General features: G+C 42.3%; 1 protein-coding gene across 6 annotated transcripts in view; it reads left to right on the forward strand.

The window, feature by feature from the left end:
* Positions 1–247: 247 nt before the first annotated feature.
* Positions 248–21,174, forward strand: part of PPM1B (protein phosphatase, Mg2+/Mn2+ dependent 1B) — a 44,189-nt gene continuing 23,262 nt past the window's right edge. The window contains exons 1-3 of one of the 6 annotated variants that reach the window (XM_035111193.2): positions 249–585; positions 16,761–16,897; positions 20,106–20,974. In XM_035111193.2, the coding sequence (XP_034967084.1) occupies positions 20,129–20,974 (846 nt within the window). In that variant the 5' untranslated portion in view covers positions 249–585; positions 16,761–16,897; positions 20,106–20,128. Of the gene's footprint in view, positions 586–773; positions 895–1,035; positions 6,584–16,760; positions 16,898–20,105; positions 20,975–21,174 lie in introns of those variants that run through there. The other 5 variants (XM_035111197.2, XM_035111195.2, XM_035111194.2 and 2 more) reach the window with 5 other exon arrangements.

Here is a 21,174-nt window from a genome sequence, read left to right on the forward strand (position 1 = left end):
ATTGGCAACGATAACAGCCAATAGGTACAAAGCTAAGACATAGGCGTACACCCAACGGGCATTTGTGGAAATAAGCTGCCGAGTAAGTGGCAAGCGAGCGAACCAATTGACAACCAAGAAGCGAGAAGCTGACAGTTAGAGAACCCAATGGGGATGCGAGCCGAGGGCCGCGCATTGAATGACGGCCTCTGTGGCCAATGGCAGAGGGCTTTTCACCCTTCTCTTTTGCGTGTGCGTGCCGGCAGGACCGAATCCACTTTGAGGCGCTTGTGAAGGGAGGGGGCGCTCTTCCCCTCCCCCCCTCCCGGTGCATTCTGACGTTGCGCGGCGGGGAGGGACGGCCCATTAGCGGCCGCTGGGACGGGGGCTCCCAACATGTCCGTGCTGCTGGCTGCGCTCGGACTGCCACAGCGGGCGACCGCGAAGGGAGAGGCCGTTGCGTGAAGAGGAGGCGGAGGCGGGAGAGACGGCTGCTGCTGCTCCTCGAGCTGTGGCCTAACCTCAACCCTAGTCGGGAGAGACGGAGGCCGCCTGCGCGCGCGGGCAAGGGGGGCTTCTAACCGAGCGGCGAGTTTGCGGCGCCAGGTACAGGCCCAGGCCGGTTCCGCCTGAGGGAAAGCGGGGGAGGGGAAGGGAGGGGAGAGGCTGGCGGCGAGGAGGAGGAGGAGGACGGGGCCTCGTCAGACAGCAGGCCTCGAGCGCGGGTTGGCTGCGGGAGGAGGGCGGGAAGAGGGCGGCTTGGGCTCGGGCCTTCACTCGGGGGTTAGGCCTGCGCTGGCGTTACGGGCGGCATCGGCGGGGGCTTCTGCGTACTGCGTAGTTCGGAGCGGGAGGGGCGAGGCGAGGCGGCCGAGGAGGAATGGCTGGATTTGTGGCTGCGTTGTAAGACTCCGGGTAAGAGGAGGGAGCCGGGAGAAGAGGAGGGGAGCGAGGAGGAGGAGATCCGGCGGTCGTTGGTCGGGGTGGCGGGATGGAAACGGGTGGCTGGGCGGGCGGCAGCGGGGCGTGTGGGGGGGGGAGGGAGAACCTCTTCGTCTCGCGTCTCATGGCAGATCGTGCTGAGTGGGAGGGGAGGGAGGAGCTGCTACTGCTTCTGCTTCGGGCCTCGGTGTGGGATGTTCAATTTGGGATTGGGCGTGGAGTCGGGCTGTTGAAAAAGGAGAGGCCTGAGCTTGATAGGGGAGAGGTTGGGATGCCGACTGGGGAGGGAGGTGGGACGACGACGGCGGTCTTCTCGCCATTGTCTGAGTTAACCCCGGGAAGGAGAGAGGCCTGCATTGACGGCGATCTCCCCATCCCACCCTCTCAAAAATCACTGTCTGTTTAAGTCCCCGTTATTTAGTTCCCGGCCACGATCACAAAACACTCTGCTGTGTTTTCTTTTTTAAAAAAATTCACTCCTCCTTCAGCCTGCTTAAAAAAATAAAAAATGATGTTAGCACCCATGTCCGAACGCCTGAAAGTTTTGGACTTGCTGCAGACCGTTAAGATTAGCTGAAGTGGGCAGATTTTCGTGTTAATGTGATTTCTGCACAGTACAGTATGAGGCTAACCTTTTCCTTTGCGGAAAGGACCTGGCTTTTTGGGTTACCAGTGACATACGTTGGTTATATTTTCGATGCTGACGATGTCAGATGTAGCAATGGGAAGTATCAGTGGGGGATACTTGTGGCTGTAGGTGACTGACCTGGGGTTAAAGTTCTGACTCTGCTTATGAAATATGCTGTCTGATATAGTCTTCACTATTTTCATATAAATAATAGTTACTTATGTGTTAAAAGTGAAAACATAGTATAAATATGTTTTAAGGAAGGCACTCTGTAGGCTTACATCATGTTCCACTTATTTGAAGATGGGTAAAATGAAAGGTGCAAGATTTTGGATTTGGGTCAGGGTTGAAAAACTAGTGTGGATTGAAAATTTGGAGTTGGATTTAAATTATGCTTGGCTATGAGAATTGCTTATGTTAAAGAATGTAGTCCAACCCTACAAGATTAGTAAAAGACTGGAGTAAATTTAAAATGCCCTGAGACTGTGGGCCCTTTGGGGGCTGGGAAATTATCATTGCACTTGTATGCCTTTTTTAGCAGTAGAGGATGGAAGCATCAATTATTGCAGGCCTACAGTAGTTGTATGAATGTTAAGATATTAGGTCAGGAATATGACCTGTGAATCTGTTTATGTGCTTTGTATAGAGAGGTGCATTTCGTACATGGAGCCGTCTTCATGGAAGCTCTCAAACTAGGGAGTAAGCCAAAACACTTAGGTTTTTGTGCAAACATCCTTCATATCGTTGTGAATGTAGGTCCAGTGCTGGATGACTAGAATCCTGTCCCCACAGGATACCATAACCTGGGTGAAGAGTGGGTAAGAAATTGAATAAAGTATAATAGATGGGGACAGGAAGGATGAACTGAGTGCATGTGTCTGTTGGACCTTTTAAACTCTTGTTGTAGGGTTGTTTCGGGTATCTGGCCATATGTAAAACCATCAGTGACAATGAAGCATGTTTCTGGCTTGACCTACATTAGATTGTGACAGGTAGCAAACACTTTTAGACAGTCACATGTGCCGTGGCTTCTACTCAGAAGTTGGGTGCGTGCACAGCTGTTAACACTCTTTTGCTCTTTGCTGGAGGCCTACTTTGAGCAAGGTGGAGGACTAGCTTCCCCTTCCATTGGTATACTGCTAGCACAACCCGTTAAGACATTGACTATCATTCAACACATCAGTTTTCCTACTTGAGTGAACAGTAGCACTTGTACCACTCGGATTTGACCTCAGGGATCCTTTAGTTGCTAATTTTCTACTCTACTGGCTCCCGAAGGGTTAGGACTAGGTTCTAGCATCATGCACTATTTGGTACATGAGGGAATGACTGTGTAACTCACCACAGCTGACCAGACAAGTTTGTTTTAAGAGAATAGCCATGATCCACTTTGCCATGTTGAGCTTTATGTTCCACTGCTTATGTTTTTTAATACTGCGCAGGGCTGAATCTATCATCAGTAGAGGATGCGCCTGGTTGTGTGGAGGCAATTTTTGCTTGACACACTTGATCACCCTAGTCTTAAAGTGGATAATAAACTGCAATAGTAGTAGTAGCAGTAGTAATAGACTGCTCTCTTATTGATCAGATAACAGTATGGAAAATATGTGTTAGCAGTCACTATATGGAAATATGCATTTGGAAAGACAGGAAGTGCAATTTTCCATGGAACAGGAATATTTGGGAAAGGTTGCTAAAGAGGTGAAGACTAGTTTTTAACTAAACAACTTGGCTTTAATGTTCTCAGACCTTTTAATTAATGATGCTGATTAAGAGTGTTCAGCTTAGCCATGGAAAGCCAGGCTCAAATCGCTGCTCATGTCTGGTGGCTTTTGCTAAATTATGGTTTATCAGCTACCTCCCCAGGATTTTAAACACAGTCACTAGCAAACATCTCCCACTTTGTAGATGGTATGGCTCCCACCTTTGCGATTTGTCTCTGTGGTCATGGGCCGCAGGAAACAGGCCCATGGGTTAACACTGCTGGGGTATCTGCTGCTATTCCAGTATTCACCTTCAACTGAAATTGGGTAAGGGTAACAGGCTTAGGCAAAGTTATTTACCAAGCCTGCCTAATCCTTCCCTTTGCTGCCAGCTGTGTACGCCCCCTTCCTCAGTTGCCTATCACTACTACTCTAGATTTCTAGCCATAAATGGATAGGAGAGGCTGTTCTACACAATCATGGTAGCACTGTTGTTTTTTGTTCTATTCTTTTCTATTCTGTGTACTCCTCCCATAATGGAAAGTTGAGAAATATAGGTAGACTAAGCTGCATTGCTTTTTCTACCTGGGAGGAGAGCATTGCAATGGAAGTGAGAATAAAATTCTAACAATTATCCATTTGTGTGGTGCAGTTGATGTCCTGTAAACAAGCAGGTAAGTGGAGATCTGTAGCTATATGTTTAGGCCTGAGTTATCCTAGTGCTGGTTCTTACCTGGGAAATCCTGAAAACTTAGGTCTTACATCTGAGGGTCCAGGATTCATGTGTGTGTTCAGCTGAGTGTGCTTTTTACACCTCAGCCTGGATAGCTCAGTGGGTTAGGGTGTACGGTGGTATCTCTGGTTATGAACTTGATTCATTCCGGAGGTCCGTTCTTAAGCTGAAACTGTTCTTAACATGAGGCGCGCTTTCGCTAATGGCGCCTCCCACTGCTGCCACGCCGCCAGCATGCGACTTCCGTTCACATCCTGGGGCAAAGTTCGCAACTAGGGGCATCTGCTTCCGGGTTAGCGGAGCTCATTACCCAAAGCATTCGTAAGGAGGACGGTACGTAATCCAAGGTTCCACTGTAGTGCTGATAATGCCACGGTTGCTGCATATTTGGGTTGGACTAGATAATCCTCAGGGTCCCTTCCAACTCTTGAATCCATGAACCATCTTGATAATATAGTGGTACCTCGCAAGACGAATGCCCTGCAAGATAATTTTTTCGCAAGACGAATGCATCTTGCGATCTGATGGTGACTCGCAAGACGATTTCGTTTTGCGAAAAATTCCATCTTGTGAATCACTGTTTCCCATAGGAATGCATTGAAATTTAATTAATGCGTTCCTGTGGGCAAAAAAAAGAAATGTCAATGCATTCCTATGGGAAACTGCGATTCGCAAGACTATTTTTTTGCAAAATGAATTGACTCGTGGAACGAATTAAATTCGTCTTGCGAGGCACCACTGTGTGTGAATTTTATATGGATGCATGGATGTGGACAAGAAGAATGTGGCTACTCTCCAGCAATGGAAGTCAATTGCTGTGGAGTTCTGCCAAAGCCTAAGTACTATCTTGACCATTTTAGCGCTTATGAATGTTCTAAGCAGAGGGAAAATTGAAATGGCTCAAAAGCTTGTTTCCTTCCAACCCCTTCCATCCCTCAGCTTTGAACCCTAACATACATTTTCTCTCCTCCCAACCACTTCAAATCTTCTTTACTTAGTGACCAATGTTAAGGGTGAAGTTATTTTTAGCTCCATGTTTAATAAATTTTGTACTTCATCTGTATACTTTAAAAGCACTGCCAATTTCTCAGAGCCTAAGTATCAGTTTTAATTCAGTGTTGATTAATATTATTCATTGAAAGCTACTGAAAGTAGATGACCCATTGTTCAGTCATCCCTCTTTAATCTATGCAGTCTTTGCTTGATTTTTATGGTTGAAATTGAGATTGCAAGCTCCTTGGTGTAGAGACCTGTGTCTTGCTAACATTACTCTATAAAGCACAATATGCTTTGGATTATAAATAATAGAAATACCTTCCAGTGTTTCAAAGAGGTTCAGGCTTTGGCAAGTCTTCATGTGAAATAAGTTGTGTAATGAATGCATGACATACAATACCTAGTAAATGTACCAGTTGAAATCTTTAGTGGACTAGTAAATACATTTGCATAAGTAGCTTATGTATAAAGTAGGCCAGAAATATGACAGATTCTGTGGTCCTTTGGTGATTTCAGTTGACCACTTACAGTGTGATATTTATCCTCATGGTGAGGAAAGTGCTTTGTGGTTCTGTTATTCTGCTTTCCATGTGTTAATAATGCTTGCATTACAGCTTGGTCAGATGCTAAACAAATTCAGTTTACCATGTAGTTGCAGCCATGATACAATAAATGGTAAATGAGAACACTACGTGTAGTAGTTTGAGAGTAGAGGTGAGCTTTGAATAAAATGTATGCTAAATATATTAATAGGAATTGGACAGTTGGGAAGGTAGGTAAAAGGTAAAAGCCTGTTTTTCTCATATTCATAAAGTTTTAGCCTGCATATTAAGAAGCATTTTCAAATATTGAGACACTTGGCCACATGTTGAAATTTGGCTACATACTAGGGAGCAATATGGCACAGGATTTGACTTGAAATATGAGATCGCAGCAATAATAAAATTCTATGTATTTATAGCCATAGGCCTAGCTTGCACATAATACTTAGCTATGATTTGTTTAACAAACCACTAGTTAATCACAAATTGTCAAACAAACCCGATTCTCCAAAGTCTGATTTGTTGTCTGCCTCCTATTGCCTCATGCCTTTGTAGGTTGGGGTTTGAGTTGGGGTGACCATGCTTAAAGAAGGATGTTAGGTTCATGCATAACACTAGGCTATAGTTAAAGCAAGCCATAAGTCAGCAACAGACTGTGGCTGCAGATCTCGTAACAAGCTATAATTTAGCAGTACAGTATGTGTTAACCAGGCCATATTCTGTATTTGAACAATATTTCTGAGAATTGTATATGAAACTTTGTATAGAAGAACGGTTAAATTAACTGAGTTGCATGGAACAGTTCTCTAAATGTGTGTGTTGGGTGGAATGATTTTTCTGCTGATCTTTGTTAATATATTTATAACCCACCTTTCCAGCGAGAAGCTCAAGCTGATATATATGGCTCTTCCCATCTCCATTTTATCCTTGCAGCAACCCAGTGAGGTAGGCTTAGCTAAGAAAAGGTGGCTGGTCTGAAGTTACCCATTGAGCTTTATGGCTGATTGGAAATTTGAACTTGGATCTTCTACGCCCTAGTCTAACTGGCCCTACCCCACTGGTAGGTTGTTTTCCAATGTCTGGTAACAGGCTGGCATTTAATTCATAGCTAGCTAGTTAAAGGCGGCAGCGGGGGGGGGGGGAGGAATCCAATCTTCTCTTTAAAGATTGCCTCTTGTTGAAATCTTCTGCAGGCTCTTTGTCTTTTACCTCTCACCAATGTTCAGCTTCATTCTAGATTGTGTGATAAAGAGTCAGTTGTGGTATTTTCTAATATGGCAGATGTACTACTATTTTGGGACACAGGTGGCGCTGTGGGTTAAACCACAGGTTCTAGGGCTTGCTGATCAGAAGGTCGGCGGTTTGAATCCCTATGACGGGGTGAGGTCCCATTGCTCGGTCCTAGCTTCTGCCCACCTAGCTGTTTGAAAGCACATCAAAGTGCAAGTAGATAAATAGGGACCGCTCCGGTGGGAAGGTAAACAGCGTTTCCGTGCGCTGCTCTGGTTCGCCAGAAGCAGCTTTGTCATGCTGGCTACATGACCCGGAAGCTGTCTGCGGACAAACGCCGGCTCCCTCGGCCTATAAAGCCCCAGAGTCGGACATGACTGGACCTTGTAGTCAAGGGCCCCTTTACCTTTTTACTACTATTTTAGCACTCCTCAGCCTTCTAACCTATGATAGAATGTGGAGTCTGAACATAAAAATTTATAGCAGCTAGGATATCTATGTGACCTAAGAGGTTAAAATGATGGAGTCTAAAGAAGGAGAATAATATTAATAATAGCAAAACAAGGGATTTTGTGAAGAATTTGGCACAATTGAAAACATATGAGATATACTCTTGACTGTATTTGGGTTATTATGATTGTAAAACCTTCTGACTATATAAAATTAATAATAAAAAAGAAAATATTTTTTTTGGGGGGGGATCCATAGCAGCTAACATCTCATACAGTTTGCAAATAGAGTCCCCAAGTTCTGACTTCTTAACTAATTATTGCCTTATATAGGATCTTGCTCCAAGTGTTCCAGCCACTTACTGGATTGTGCCAATAGTTTTGTTGTGAAATAGTCTTCTACTGTTCCTTTAATAATGCTAAATCATTGTCCGTCTCTTCCCCAAGCTCATAGTGGCCTAGCTTCTGCTGTGCCGTAACTCCTGGTAAACCTGCTTATTGCTCTCTTCAGCTTCACCATGTGAAAGCTTTGAAAGCCAGCTTTATTTGTAAATGTGGTTTTTGAAAATAACCTTAACAGTAAAGTATAGCAAATGAGGTGTGGACCAGATGTGTTCATAGACTTAAATATCAGAATATAATTTGGGTTAATCTGTCCCAAATTGCTTGGAATAAGCTTTGTTTGAAAAAAATATATTTTTTTGTTACACAACGCCAATTTAATCAATTTCCAAGTCAAGGAAAATAATTGTATTTTTCCTTACACTGTCCTTGTTCAGCTATCTGCATTACTGAATTTGTAATACAGTGGTACCTCGACATACGAACAACTTGACATACAAATTTTTCAAGTTACAAAGGGGAAAAATGGGGGCGCACTTACGAATTTCTTCGACTTGCGATCAGGCCCTCACTGCCTCCGCCGCTGCCCCAGCTGCGTCTGCCGGCCTCGCTTGGGATCGGGCCCTCGCCGGCTCCGCTGCCGCCGCTGCTGCAAGGCAGGCCTTCTGCCGGCCTTGTGCAGGATCGGGCCCTCGCCGGCTCCGCTGCCGCCACAAGGCCAGCCTGCCAGCCTCGCACGGGATCAGGCCCTCGCCAGCTCCGCTGCTGCTGCAAGGATCGGGCCCTCTGCCAGCTTTGTGCGGGATCGGGCCCTTGCCGGTTTCCCACCGCCCACGCTACCTCGTCACCTCCGCCGTCGGCCTCCGCGGGATCGGGCCCTTGCCGGCTCCACTGCCGCCGCTGGCCTCCCGCCGGCGAACTGTGCTACCTCGCCGCCTCCAACGTCGGCCGCCCGCGCTACCTCAACTCCTCCATCGCTGGCCTCCCGCCAACCGCGCTACCTTGTTGCCTCCGCCGCTGGCCTCCCGCCGCCCGCGCTACCTGCACATCGGCCCTATGGCCGGATCGGGCCCTTGCTGCCGCCGCTGCTCGACCAGCCTTCTGCAGCCCTACACTCGCTGCCCCTTGCGGGCCTCTTGCCTGCCATTAAGGTGCCTTTTTAAAGGCTCCGGAACAAATTAATACGTTTCGAATGCATTCCTATGGGGAACATCGTTTCTACTTATGAATGTTTCAACATACGAATGTGCCTTCGGAACGGGTTAAATTCGTAAGTCAAGGGACCACTGTATTGTTATATATCTCTGATGTTTTGGATTATTTGAGTACTGTTTATGCCAACTCCCTTACCTACCCAGAGATGATTTTTGCAACTGTATGAGTTCTGATATGAACTCTAAAGTGACATCACAAGGACATTTCTCTTTGCTTAAGTGAGTGAGAGAGAGAAAAAGTCAGGTCTGTACTGTCAGTTCAAGAGAAGGGAATATTTTGGCACACAGAGACTAGGTGAGAACTAGAACAGCAGTTGGGTCTCTAATAGGTTGGGAAATTGAGGATTTGACTGCTTCCAATTATACTGCATACTGTCGTGTAGTGACATTTACATAAAATACTGCATGTTTCCTGGCTGGCCCTTTGCCTACTATAGGCATCACCCTGTATACAGACTTTGGGCTACTTTATCATTTACCTAATGTAGATGACAATGCATCATTTTATTGTGATCCTGTTTCTGATAATGCTGCTGTCTATTTAAAGGGTTTTGTGAAAGCTCATAATGCAGGTTAAAAAATGCAAATTAAATATGTAGCTTAGTAACGACAGTAGTATGTTAATAAATGTGTATTAATAAACACTTGGGTGTACTGAAATCAAAAAAGTCAGTGTATATTCAATGCATGGATCTGGGACAGCTTATGCTGCAAATAATTAGTCAGGTTTATAAACGTACAGTGGTACGTCGGGTTAAGTACTTATCTGGTTCCGGGGTGCCATTTGCACCCCAAAAAGTACTTCATCCGAGCGGCAATAGCGCCCGTGCGCTAATCGCCGATAGAGTGCTTCTGCGCATGCAGCGGGACCCTGAAGCGTGGAGTACTTAAACTGAAAGTACTCAAACTGAAGCGTACTTAACCCAAGGTATGACTGTACTCTAAAGTGTGGCAAGCATCCAAAGAACATGTGCAGGGGCTTTGGAGGCACTTGAGAAAAGTAAGCTTGTGGTTGCTTCTGAGTACAATAGAGCTCAATTTATTGTATATACTATTAAGTCAAAATAACTATTTTAATTTTGAAATGACAATTATAACTTATTTTTTAACACCAACACTTCAAACCTGCATAATCGCAGGTAGGTGGCTATTTAGCCAAAATAGCACCATCCATTCACAACAGGAGAGATCAGCAGGCTTGGGGGAATTTGAAGAAATAAAACCTGCACCAAAAGTCTAGGAAAAAAATTGAAAATTTGAAACTCTAGAAGAAAAATCTCAAAAGGGTCCAATGAGGACTGAGCCACAGAAGACTGACTGGCTGGAAGAAGGGAAGTGGGTGGACTGGTGATCTTTTTAAAGATGCTGTATTTCTGAGTGAAGGGTATGGTAGGAAAGGATCTGTATGCTTCCAGATCAATCTAAGTAAAATTTTACCGGTAGATATGTTGTGGTCACAAGTTACTAGACCTGTGAAGTGAAATTTTTTCATCCCACCCCTTTTTCTTAAAAACTTAATCAAAACCCACTACTTGAGTTTGTGCTGGAATGAGGGGATCTAAAAGTCTCTTAGAAATCAAATCTCTGCTTGGCGCCAAAAAAAAAAGGATAAACACTTATTGCATGTTGAAACACCACCACTAAAAGGAATAATTAAGTAATAGATTTATATTTACAGTATCTGAATGAAGAACATAAATAAAATACGGAACACATGCATCCTCCTGGCTCTGATTCTGTATTTAACGTAATCACAGAAGTGGATAGTCAGTAACCTTGTATGTTTTGATTGGGTCCATAGGGTGTTCCCACTGTACCACTCGCTTTTCTTCCTAACAACAGAACTCAGATTCTCTGATAAAAAGATAACCTTGCAGGTCTCTCCCTTTCCTTTAACATCAGAAATTGACTAATTTTCCATCATATTCCAGTAGTCTTTGCAACTAGAACTGTTCTGAATGGATATGTGGCTCAGCCACTTCTCTCTAAGAAAATACTGGGAGGATTTGCATATTAACTAGGTGCTAGTCCTATGTTGAAGAGACACAGGTGGCACTGTGGGTTAAACAACAGAGCCTAGGGCTTGCTGATCAGAAGGTCGGTGGTTTGAATCCCTGCGACGGGGTGAGCTCCCGTTGCTCGGTCCTGCCCACGCTGTTCGAAAGCACGCCAAAGTGCAAGTAGATAAATAGGTACTGCTACAGCGGGAAGCTAAACAGCATTTCCGTGTGCTGCTCTGGTTCTCCAGAAGCAGCTTTGTCATGCTGGCCACATGACCTGGAAGCTGTACGCCGGCTCCCTTGGCAAGATGAGCGCCGCAACCCCAGAGTCGGTCACGACTGGACCTAATGGTCAGGGGTCCCTTTACCTTTACTTTTTAGCAGTTGAATCTAGGAGGGGTGCTTCTGGCTAACTTCGGTGCATAAGTAGAGTAAGGTAAAGGTAAAGGGACCCCTGACCATTAGGTCCAGTCGTGACCGACTCGGGTTGCGTGCTCATCGCATTATTGGCCGAGGGAGCCGGCGTATAGCTTCCAGGTCATGTGGCCAGCATGACAAACCCGCTTCTGGCAAACCAGAGCAGCACATGGAAACACCGTTTACCTTCCCGCTATAGCGGTTCCTATTTATCTACTTGCATTTTGATGTGCTTTCAAACTGCTAGGTTGGCAAGAGCTGGGACCAAGCAACGGGAGCTCACCCCGTCACAGGGATTCGAACCACCGACCTTCTGATCAGCAAGCCCTAGGCTCAGTGGTTTAGCCCACAGCGCCACCTGGGTCCCGCATAAGTAGAGTACTTGGGTCAAATTCCACCCCCACCCCAGATAAGAACTTTACAAAGATTGCTTGTTAGGTGAAAGGTCATTTCAACACATGGACAATTTTCTAGCACTGTCCGTTTGAAGTTGGATTTTCTGTACTAAACAGTAGCAAACAAGGATTGAACAGCTGCAGTAAAAAATAAAAAGGGGGGAGAGGAGTTCACTGAACTCTTAGAATTTCTCCAAATTTTCTGACACGGTACTTTTTCTTATCTGTCTATTGAAAACTTCTTGCCTTAGACCACTGTATCCTTTCTCTGGGCTATATTATTGAGCACTGGGCCCAAATTGTAAGCTGATCCGGAAAGTCATATTAAAGAGTTTCATGAAATTTAAAAGGAGCTCTTTTGGTGGTGTTATATTAATCACTTGTTGAATTTCCATTATAAGATATTTTGCCTTTTTAATAGCCAATTGAATTCTCCTTGTGCTGGTCCTTATATAGCCAAAACGGCACCATCTGCATATAAGAGGGGGATTCCTAAAGTTTGAAGAATTGCAGTTTTTTAAAATGAAAAAAGCAGCACACATTTGGCTTGAAATTGTAAATCATAGTATTATGGAAGCATAGTGGTATCAGTGGTATCTGGATGATGGGTTCAAGCCCTCAGTCAGTCATGAAGGTTACTGCATGACTTTTGGCCTGTCACTGTTACTTGGCCTAGTGTTAGCGGAGGTGCTATGTATGTACAACAACAAATTTTAGTGGAAAGATTCTGGGTTATGAATAGATTGAAATCTTACTATTTCACATGTTTCTCCAGCAGAGAAGATAAAACTGAAACCATTTCAGCAACACCTTACTTTAGGTGTGATTACACCTGTAATCACTATTCCTAAAGAGAAACAATGTTTGAAGTAAATTTTTAATGAGATAACCTCGACAGTGCTGCTATTCAGTTTATTTAAAACCTGACATGGTTCTCGTTGTCAGAGCTCTCCTTTCAAGATGCCATGACATAAGGCTAAATCACTCTGCAGACCTAGAGCTGTAGTTGTGCAAGGTGTGTGAGGGGGGAAACAGAATGTGGAGAATGGACACCTATGATGAAAAGATGCTAATCATAAAGGACCTGCTCAAGGCAACAAATAGTTGAGGATGATAGTTGTAGAGTGCAGCTAGTGTTACACTTATTTTCTCAGATTCTTCACAGATCCCCCCCCAAAAAAAATCTGGGTTCATGTACCAGGAGCTGCACAGTAGCTAGAGTTAAAGATGACAGCACAAAGAACCAAAGTTAGAGTTTGCAGGGATAGAGGATGAGAACTCTTGTCTCCTTAATTGAGCTACCAGCAGTGGTTTCCCTATAGATGACCCATAGTTAAATCATGTGAATTATAGGACTCACGTAAAACTGCATGCACTTAGGAAATGAATTGGAAGTGCATCTACTCTTGGCCCTGGCCTCTGGCCCCATATGCACTGCTGGTTAAATGCCAATAACTCCTTTATATTGTGTTGGGGGTACAGCCAGAAAACCCGTGGCAGGTCACACAATTGCTGGAACCAGATCCTAGCCAGCAATCTGTGTGAAAGATAGTTGTCTCTGGCAGTTTTCTCAGTAGGTACAGTGGTACCTCGGTTTACGAACACAATTGGTTCCGGAAGTCTGTACTTAACCTGAAGCGTACTTAACCTGAAGCGAACTTTCCCATTGAAAGTAATGGAAAGTGGATTAATCCGTTCCAGACAGTCCGTGGAGTACTTAAACTGAAGCGTACTTAACCTGAAGCGAACTTTCCCATTGAAAGTAATGGAAAGTGGTTTAATCCGTTCCAGACAGGTCTGCGGAGTACTTAAACTGAAAATACTCAAACCGAGGCGTACTTAAACCGAGGTATGTCTGTAAATCCTTAAGCTTCAGGTGAGGTTAGGATACAAATAGAATATGGGTTGGGAGTCTAGGGGCTTGTAGAATCAGGACCTATCCTGAGGAAGAACAATTATGTGCTGATTGTTCCAGTATGCTAATTGATGGGCATAGCTATTAAGTTTAATCCCTTCTTTCACTATAGTCAGGCACCCAGTTATGAGGAAAGCTTATTTGGAGAACCTCTGGTCTTCTAGATGTTTTACTCCAACTCCCATAATCCCCAGCCAGCATGGCTGATGGGCAAGAATGTAATCCACCAGCATTCAGAGCAGGGGCCATCAACCTGTTTATCGGTGGGCACATTTAGGTGAGTGCTGTGGACAGCACTCCTCCTGGTCAGTTGTTTCTCCCAATTAGTGCCACCTCAAACTTCACTTTTTCAAGGGATCTCTGATCCAGTAGAAATAATCTGAACCTTGAAGAACATAAACCTGAAATAGGGTTACTCTTCCAACTTCCTCCTTCAGCTCTGTCTACTTTTCAAGGGAGAAAAGAGTAAGCACCCTTACCACCAAAGGGGAAGTTGGAAGGGGATGTTCTCTCAGAAGCTTTGGTAGGTACCAGGGAAGGACTTCAAGAACATCATTGGAGTTAACTAATGTCTCCTTGAGAGATGGAGTTCTAAAGAAGGCAGTGGTGAAGCCACGGTTAGAGCTGTTCAGTGGTGGAACAGACTCCCATGAGAGATGGTGGACTCTCCTTCCATGGAGATTTTAAACAGTGGTTGGATGGCCATCTGTCATGGATGCTTTAGCTGCAATTCCTGTAGCTGAGATTCACTGCGTTCCTGCATTGTAAGGAGTTGGACTAGATGACCCTTGGGACCCTTCCAACTCTGATTCTATGATTCCTTAATCTAGGAGCGTTAATCATGGACACTTAAGCATGCTGTTGTTCAGCAAAGTAGTAGTTGGACAACTCAAACTAGTGCTTGGATTATACTGATTATTTGGACCCTTTGCAGTAAGATTCAGACCTAGTTTTGGGACAAGGTCCACCTTAGTTGCCAAGGGAAGGAGTATGTGTGGGTAGGGAAGTATGACACTATTAGTTTTTTGGACACCTGCTTGTTTTCAGTACCATTAACCACGGTATCCTTTTGGACTAGTTCTCAGGATTAGAACTGAACACATGGTATTGTGGCTGTTCTGATCCTTCCAGAATCAGATGGTGGTGCTGATATACTTCTGTTCCACCCCTTGGCCATTGAGGTACTTCATTGTTTTTTCTTGTCCCCCATGTGGGTACAGGGCAAACTCAAGAGGGAGCAGATTTCTGATCCTACCAGAAGAAATAATCCTGCAGCTGCTATAGTCATTGTCTTCTCTTTTAACATTAAGGCCAGGAAAAGAGCATGCAAAAAGTCTGCCCAAGTGCAGCATTGTGTTTTCCCATATGAGGAAAACTCTGTTGCATTGTGGCAGTTGTGATAGGGGGTGGAGAGTCATGTGAGGAAATGGATACAGAAGCAGATACTCCCCCAACATTTTTTGTAAATGAAAGTTACAGTCCAAAATATTCTTAGAACGCTATGTTGGGCAAGTCTTCATTTTTTATGAATGGCAGTGCATGGGAAAGCTACACATTATTAACTCCAAGACTTTCCCTCACTTAATGTATCCAGTCATACTTGACATTGTGCAGTATATTTTACTAGTATCTCCAATTCATTGGATGGGTTCAAAACAAATATAGAATCCCTGTTGATGCCAAATCCAGATCTTAAGGATTATAAATAGGCGATAGGCAGTGAAGAACAAGATAGCATTTAAACTGCTTATAGCGGCTTTCCTTCAACAAAAGTCAACTTCTAATATTTTGCTGAAGTTGGAATAATTAACTCTTTAAAACTGGTTCCTTTAAGTCTCTCCTGTGTATGTTCATGGCCAGGGACCACTGTGTCAAATTGTTATTGATGTTTGATACAATGATTCATATTGTCTAAATCTACAACTTCTGACAATTCCTGAATACAGGTATATCCATATTTTAAAATCAGTGCTACATGATATAAGTGTTGAAACCATTTAGTCAGTGTTCCTTCACTTTTTCTGTTATTAATAAGAGATGAATATTTGATATGGGCTTCATAGACTGGTAAAGATGCAAGATTGTAAAATGTATTTTCTTGTACCCACATAAATTTAAGCACAATTAACCATTAACTGCATGTGTTTTCTTTTTAAAACCAGCAAGTGCATATTTATGGAAAGTGCACATTTTGGGAATTATATAGAAATATCTTTTAGAACCCCAGAGGTAGTTGCATAATGTTGCAAAAAATTACCATGTTACTTTACAATCACTAGTCTAACTTTGTTCATAAAACAGTTGTAGAAATAGTTCCAATGGTTCAGCAAGACAGGAGTAACATATTTCTCTTCACTATAATTGTATAGTTGCAGAAGTCCGAATATGTGTTGCCAGGAGCCCATAGAGTTTGACAAGATAAACTGTCTTCATAATTCCCATGTTTTATGGGCCGGAGACTTGATTTCTGAACTTCCATGGCTACTCTGCAGCCTCTGGGAATCCATGGCCAACTACTCTGAACTGTTTTTCAAGTTTATCTTGTCAAGTTTGTTTTGTACTTATTTATTTACAGGATTAAAAGAAAAGGCTATCCTCAACCCTCAATACTAGTTCCAATCTACCGTAGCAGCCTTGTCTAAACAGTGTTCAGATTATTAGGAATGGGGTCTTCTCAACAGCCGCTAGATGATTTGTTTCCATAAGTCTAGTGCCAAAATGCTTGAACTAGTCAATGAAGGAAATTTTCAGGCTTTATTGTAGAGTAAAGCAACCCTGTAAGTGGTTGTTTTATAGAGCAAATACAGTGGGACCTCGACTTAAGAACTACTCGACATCCGACGTTTTCAACTAACGAGCGGAAAAAGTGGCCAGGCGCTTACGATTTTTTTGACATCCAAACGGAAAACCTGTTCGCGGCTAGATGCGGTTTCCTCAACTTAACAAATGTTTCCGTTTCCAATGCATTCCTATGGGAAACCGCTTTTCCTATGGGAAACTCGACTTGCGAAGTTTTCGACCTACGAGTGTGCATTCGGAACGGATTAAATTCGTAAGTCAAGGTCCCACTGTAGAGTTCTGACTGTTTGACAGACTTTTCTAAAGCTCAGCATTATGTTAAGCACAGTATAAATGGATAAACAATTCCTGGTTTCGTATGTGTTTCTGAAGCATGTACTATAAGAAGAGTGACATAAGGCATTTTACTACATTCTTAGTTTCCTGGTTTCGTTGTATAAACTAGAGGTACTAATTACTACTACTTTTTCTCTTAGGAAATTACGAGTTAAAATAAATGTTGCATCCTGCATTATCTGAAGTCTTTCAAGCTTAATCAGTTCCTGTTGGCTGAAGGAATGTAAACCCTAAGGTTTTAGATCTGTGCAAAAATTGGCAGAGCTGCAGTTGACAGGTAAACACTGTTTTTACCGTAGACGCAGTGCAATGAAACACATAATTGGTCTCGCTACATGTTGGAACCGTATTAATTAATAGCATTTATTTGTTTAGAACAGATACCTGATAAAAAAATCAATTCCCTTATCCATTATATCTGTGAGCCTTCATTTTCAGGCTGTTAAATCATAGCTGCCAAGTTATCCCTTTTTTAAAGGGATTTTCCCTTATGCTGAATAGGCTTCCTCGCGAGAAAAGGGAAAACTTGGCAGCTATGTGTTAAATGGAGGTCAGCTAGTAGTATGCCTTTAGTAGTAGCTTACAATTGCTGTAATCAAATATAGGAAATCAAATGAAAAGGTTCCAAGAGCTCTGGCCAGGTAGTAGATTAATTTTTAGAAAGTTTTAAGTTGAGAATAATAAGACAAATTCCAGTAGCAATCCAGTTTTTAGAAAACCAGGACAAGGCCCTGTTTAGGTTTATTCTTCATTCGAGCTGATGAGAAATAAACCTTGTCCTGGATTTCTAAAAACTGGATTGCTACTGGAATTTGTCTTATTATTCTCAACTTAAGACTTTCTAAAAAATAATATACTACCTGGCCAGAGCTCTTGGAACCTTTCCTCAACTCTCCAAGGACTCCAATTTATTTAGTAATCAAATATAGGGCACCATTAGCTGGCTTGTGACACATTTAAGTATAATCTCTTACATACATATATTCATTATGAAGTTGCCCAGCACTGCTTCAGAGATTTTTTCATGTCTTATTCCTGTGCACTACAAATCCTGTTCCCTAGAGCTAGAGTTGGCAGTTCCAGGCAGCAAGCAATTCCTGGATTTAGATTATCAGAAATGTTGAAAAGAAATAAAATACGGTAAAAATGTACTTGCAGACATTTGTATATCCAAATGTCTATGGCTATGCTCTGCCTACACTGTCAGAGGCAATATGCCTCTGGATACCAGTTATTGGGATTTTCAGGTGGGTAGAGTGCTGTTGCACTAAAAGTCCTGATTGCAGAGGCATTTCATTTCCTCTGTGATAACAGGTTTCTAGACTAGTTGGGCCATTAGCCTGATTCAAGAGTATCTTCTTATACTATTATCTAGATCCATGCTACATTGTTAAATTGTTTGTGCTCTCATAATCCAGTGACCTCCAGTGTGGGTGCCACTATTGGCCATATGCTTCATGGTATGAGGCCAGAACTGTTGGAAGACTCATCCCACATACACTGTAGCCCAGTAGAATTGATAACAAGTTGCAATATATAACTTGATTGTGGTAGCCTTTCAAATTGCGATTACTTCTCTAAAGTTTTATTGATACTCAACTTGCTGAATAAGATAGTTGGCAAAATTCTCTCCATTATTCAGAGTCATTAATGAAACTTCAGACTTGCTCCTCTAAAGCATTGTTTGCCATTGTATCTGAACTGAAAAGTTGTGATTTTCCTTTGACCTCCAAAGCAGTCCTTAGTTTGGAGGGCAAGGGAAATCAATTTGCTGGTTCAGGTAGAATGGTAAATTGGTTTGCCTAAAAAACAAAAGGAACCAACAAAGCAGACCATGTAGCTTGTTGGCATGATAAAGCTTGTTGGCATGAGGCTCATTCCCCAAACAACAAACCAGATTATGTGTGAAATGACTCGTTGGTACTAGCTCACAGTTACCTGTTCATAAATGAAAGTAATAGCTTACCTCATATGTTCTGAACTGAAATGCTTACATTTTGCACATAAGCAATCCTACTGTATATAAATGAAGCACAACTAAAATATTTTTGAAGCTTTCTGAAGTGTATTTTAATCCTGAACGGTAGTGATCCTTTCCCAAAGATTTCATTCTAAAGCTGCCTGACTCTTAATATATTAGTCGTGGGGTGTGTTGTTACAAGGACCCTTTTGAAATTGTGCTATTATTCCTCTGCATCACTGGTTCATGGAATGTAGCAAATGCTACCTACTTTATGTTGTGTTAAGGTAAAATAGATGTTTCAGCATACAATTTTATCACTTGTGGTTGTGTAGGGTAACAAAAGACTTTTGGGAGATGTGTACTCAAGAAAATGTTTAAAAGCATGTTTCCCAAGAACCCAGAAGCTTTTCTTCGGGGAATAATAATGGCAGAAATCCCCCCCAAAACAAATTAACTTACGGATGTATTTAACAACAGCTGCCCAAATTTTAATTGCACAAAAATGTAGAACAGATACTGTCCCATCAAGAGAAGAATGGCATCTCAAAATACTAGAATATATAAAATTAGCCAGTATGACAAGCAGATTAATAAATAAAGATAAGAGGGCTGGATATTATATACAGATTATATGGAAAAGTATTATAACAAGAAAATAATCATAACAGGTTGAAAAAACACTCAGCAGTATATGTTACAATATGAGATTACGTAGGATAATGAAAATAATTTAGAAGAGTAAGAAAATGCAGTTAAAAGGTCAGATAGGAAACCATGGAAAGAGTGGAAGGGAATTAAAAGTAAAGATATATAGAATTTAAATAACTTGAAAGATTGTAGTTATGCTATTATTACTACTTGTTCATGTTTTACGGTATATTTATGCAATTGTTTTTCTTACCATTTTGTGCATGACTGTAACATAGCGTGTGTTCTCAGCGAGATATAAAAGAAAAGCAAATAAGATTTAAAAGAAAAAGAAAAAAAGATGTGTCAACATACATTGTAGATGTACATGAAGCAAAAGCTGCTTTTTAAATTGTAGCTTGGCCTGGTTGCGAGGAACATAAGATTCTGTGTTTATGTTGGAAGACCTTTTATTTTATTTTTTACTTTGTTTTTTCTTTGTGTTAACATTTCAGTACAAAGGAATTAATCAAACATCTGTATGCTAGTGTAGGCCATGGAAGCTCTGGTTTAGAATGGTATAGCACCATTGTAATCAATAAATTTCTGTAATCCATCTATATAATGGGTGCATTTAATTGGTAAACGACATACAATTTTAATTCAAGGAAGGAAGCCATGAGGTCTGCAGGAGTAGATTGCTTTCATACTACTTAAAAGAAAAGGATAAGGACAATAAACAGCAGATATTAGTAGTCTTTCTGTCTGCCATGACAATCCATTGTTCACCATAGTTTTGGCAGCCATGGTCAGATTGTATTGAATGATTCAAACAGTTCTTTGCATGATTTCTAGTTGATACTACTTGTATTGATGGTCAAATTTTGTTTTGCAGATTTCTTTGCAAATTAGATAAACATGGGTGCGTTTTTGGATAAACCAAAAACTGAGAAGCATAATGCTCATGGGGCAGGAAATGGGCTCCGCTATGGCCTCAGCAGTATGCAAGGATGGAGAGTGGAAATGGAAGATGCTCACACAGCTGTTGTAGGAATTCCTCATGGTTTAGAGGACTGGTCCTTTTTTGCTGTTTATGATGGTCATGCAGGATCTCGTGTGGCAAATTACTGCTCAAACCACTTATTAGAACACATCACTAGCAATGAAGACTTCAGGGGAACAGAACAGCCCGGCTCGGCTCTTGAACCTTCAGTGGAAAATGTAAAGAGTGGAATCAGAACTGGCTTTTTGAAAATTGATGAGTACATGCGCAATTTTTCAGACCTCAGAAATGGCATGGACAGGAGTGGCTCAACAGCAGTGGGAGTTATGATTTCACCTGAGCACATTTACTTTATCAACTGTGGAGACTCACGTGCTGTTCTCTATAGGAATGGACAAGTCTGCTTCTCAACACAGGATCACAAGCCTTGCAATCCAAGGGAGAAAGAGCGAATCCAGAATGCAGGAGGGAGTGTCATGATCCAGCGTGTTAATGGCTCGTTAGCAGTTTCTCGTGCTCTGGGGGACTATGACTACAAATGTGTGGATGGCAAAGGTCCTACAGAACAACTTGTTTCTCCGGAACCTGAGGTTTATGAAATTGTAAGAGCAGAAGAAGATGAGTTTATTGTCTTGGCTTGTGATGGAATCTGGGATGTAATGAGCAATGAGGAGCTCTGTGAATTTGTTAAGTCTAGGCTTGAAGTATCGGATGATCTGGAAAAAGTGTGCAATTGGGTAGTGGATACTTGTTTACACAAGGTATGCAACTTACTCTTTCTCTCCAAATAATTGAATAAAGTTTTTTATCTTTTTTTGCAAAATAAGAAAACTTACTCTAGTAAAATAGCATTGAAAGGATAGTTTCCCAGTAAAGAATGAGCCAGTGCAAATTCATGCAATTGCAAGCTTGTTAGGAGATCACCAGCTATTGGATTTATTATTTTGAAGGAGGATTGATA

Source organism: Zootoca vivipara, chromosome 3 (assembly GCF_963506605.1).
Source record: "Zootoca vivipara chromosome 3, rZooViv1.1, whole genome shotgun sequence".
Lineage (NCBI taxonomy): Eukaryota > Metazoa > Chordata > Lepidosauria > Squamata > Lacertidae > Zootoca > Zootoca vivipara.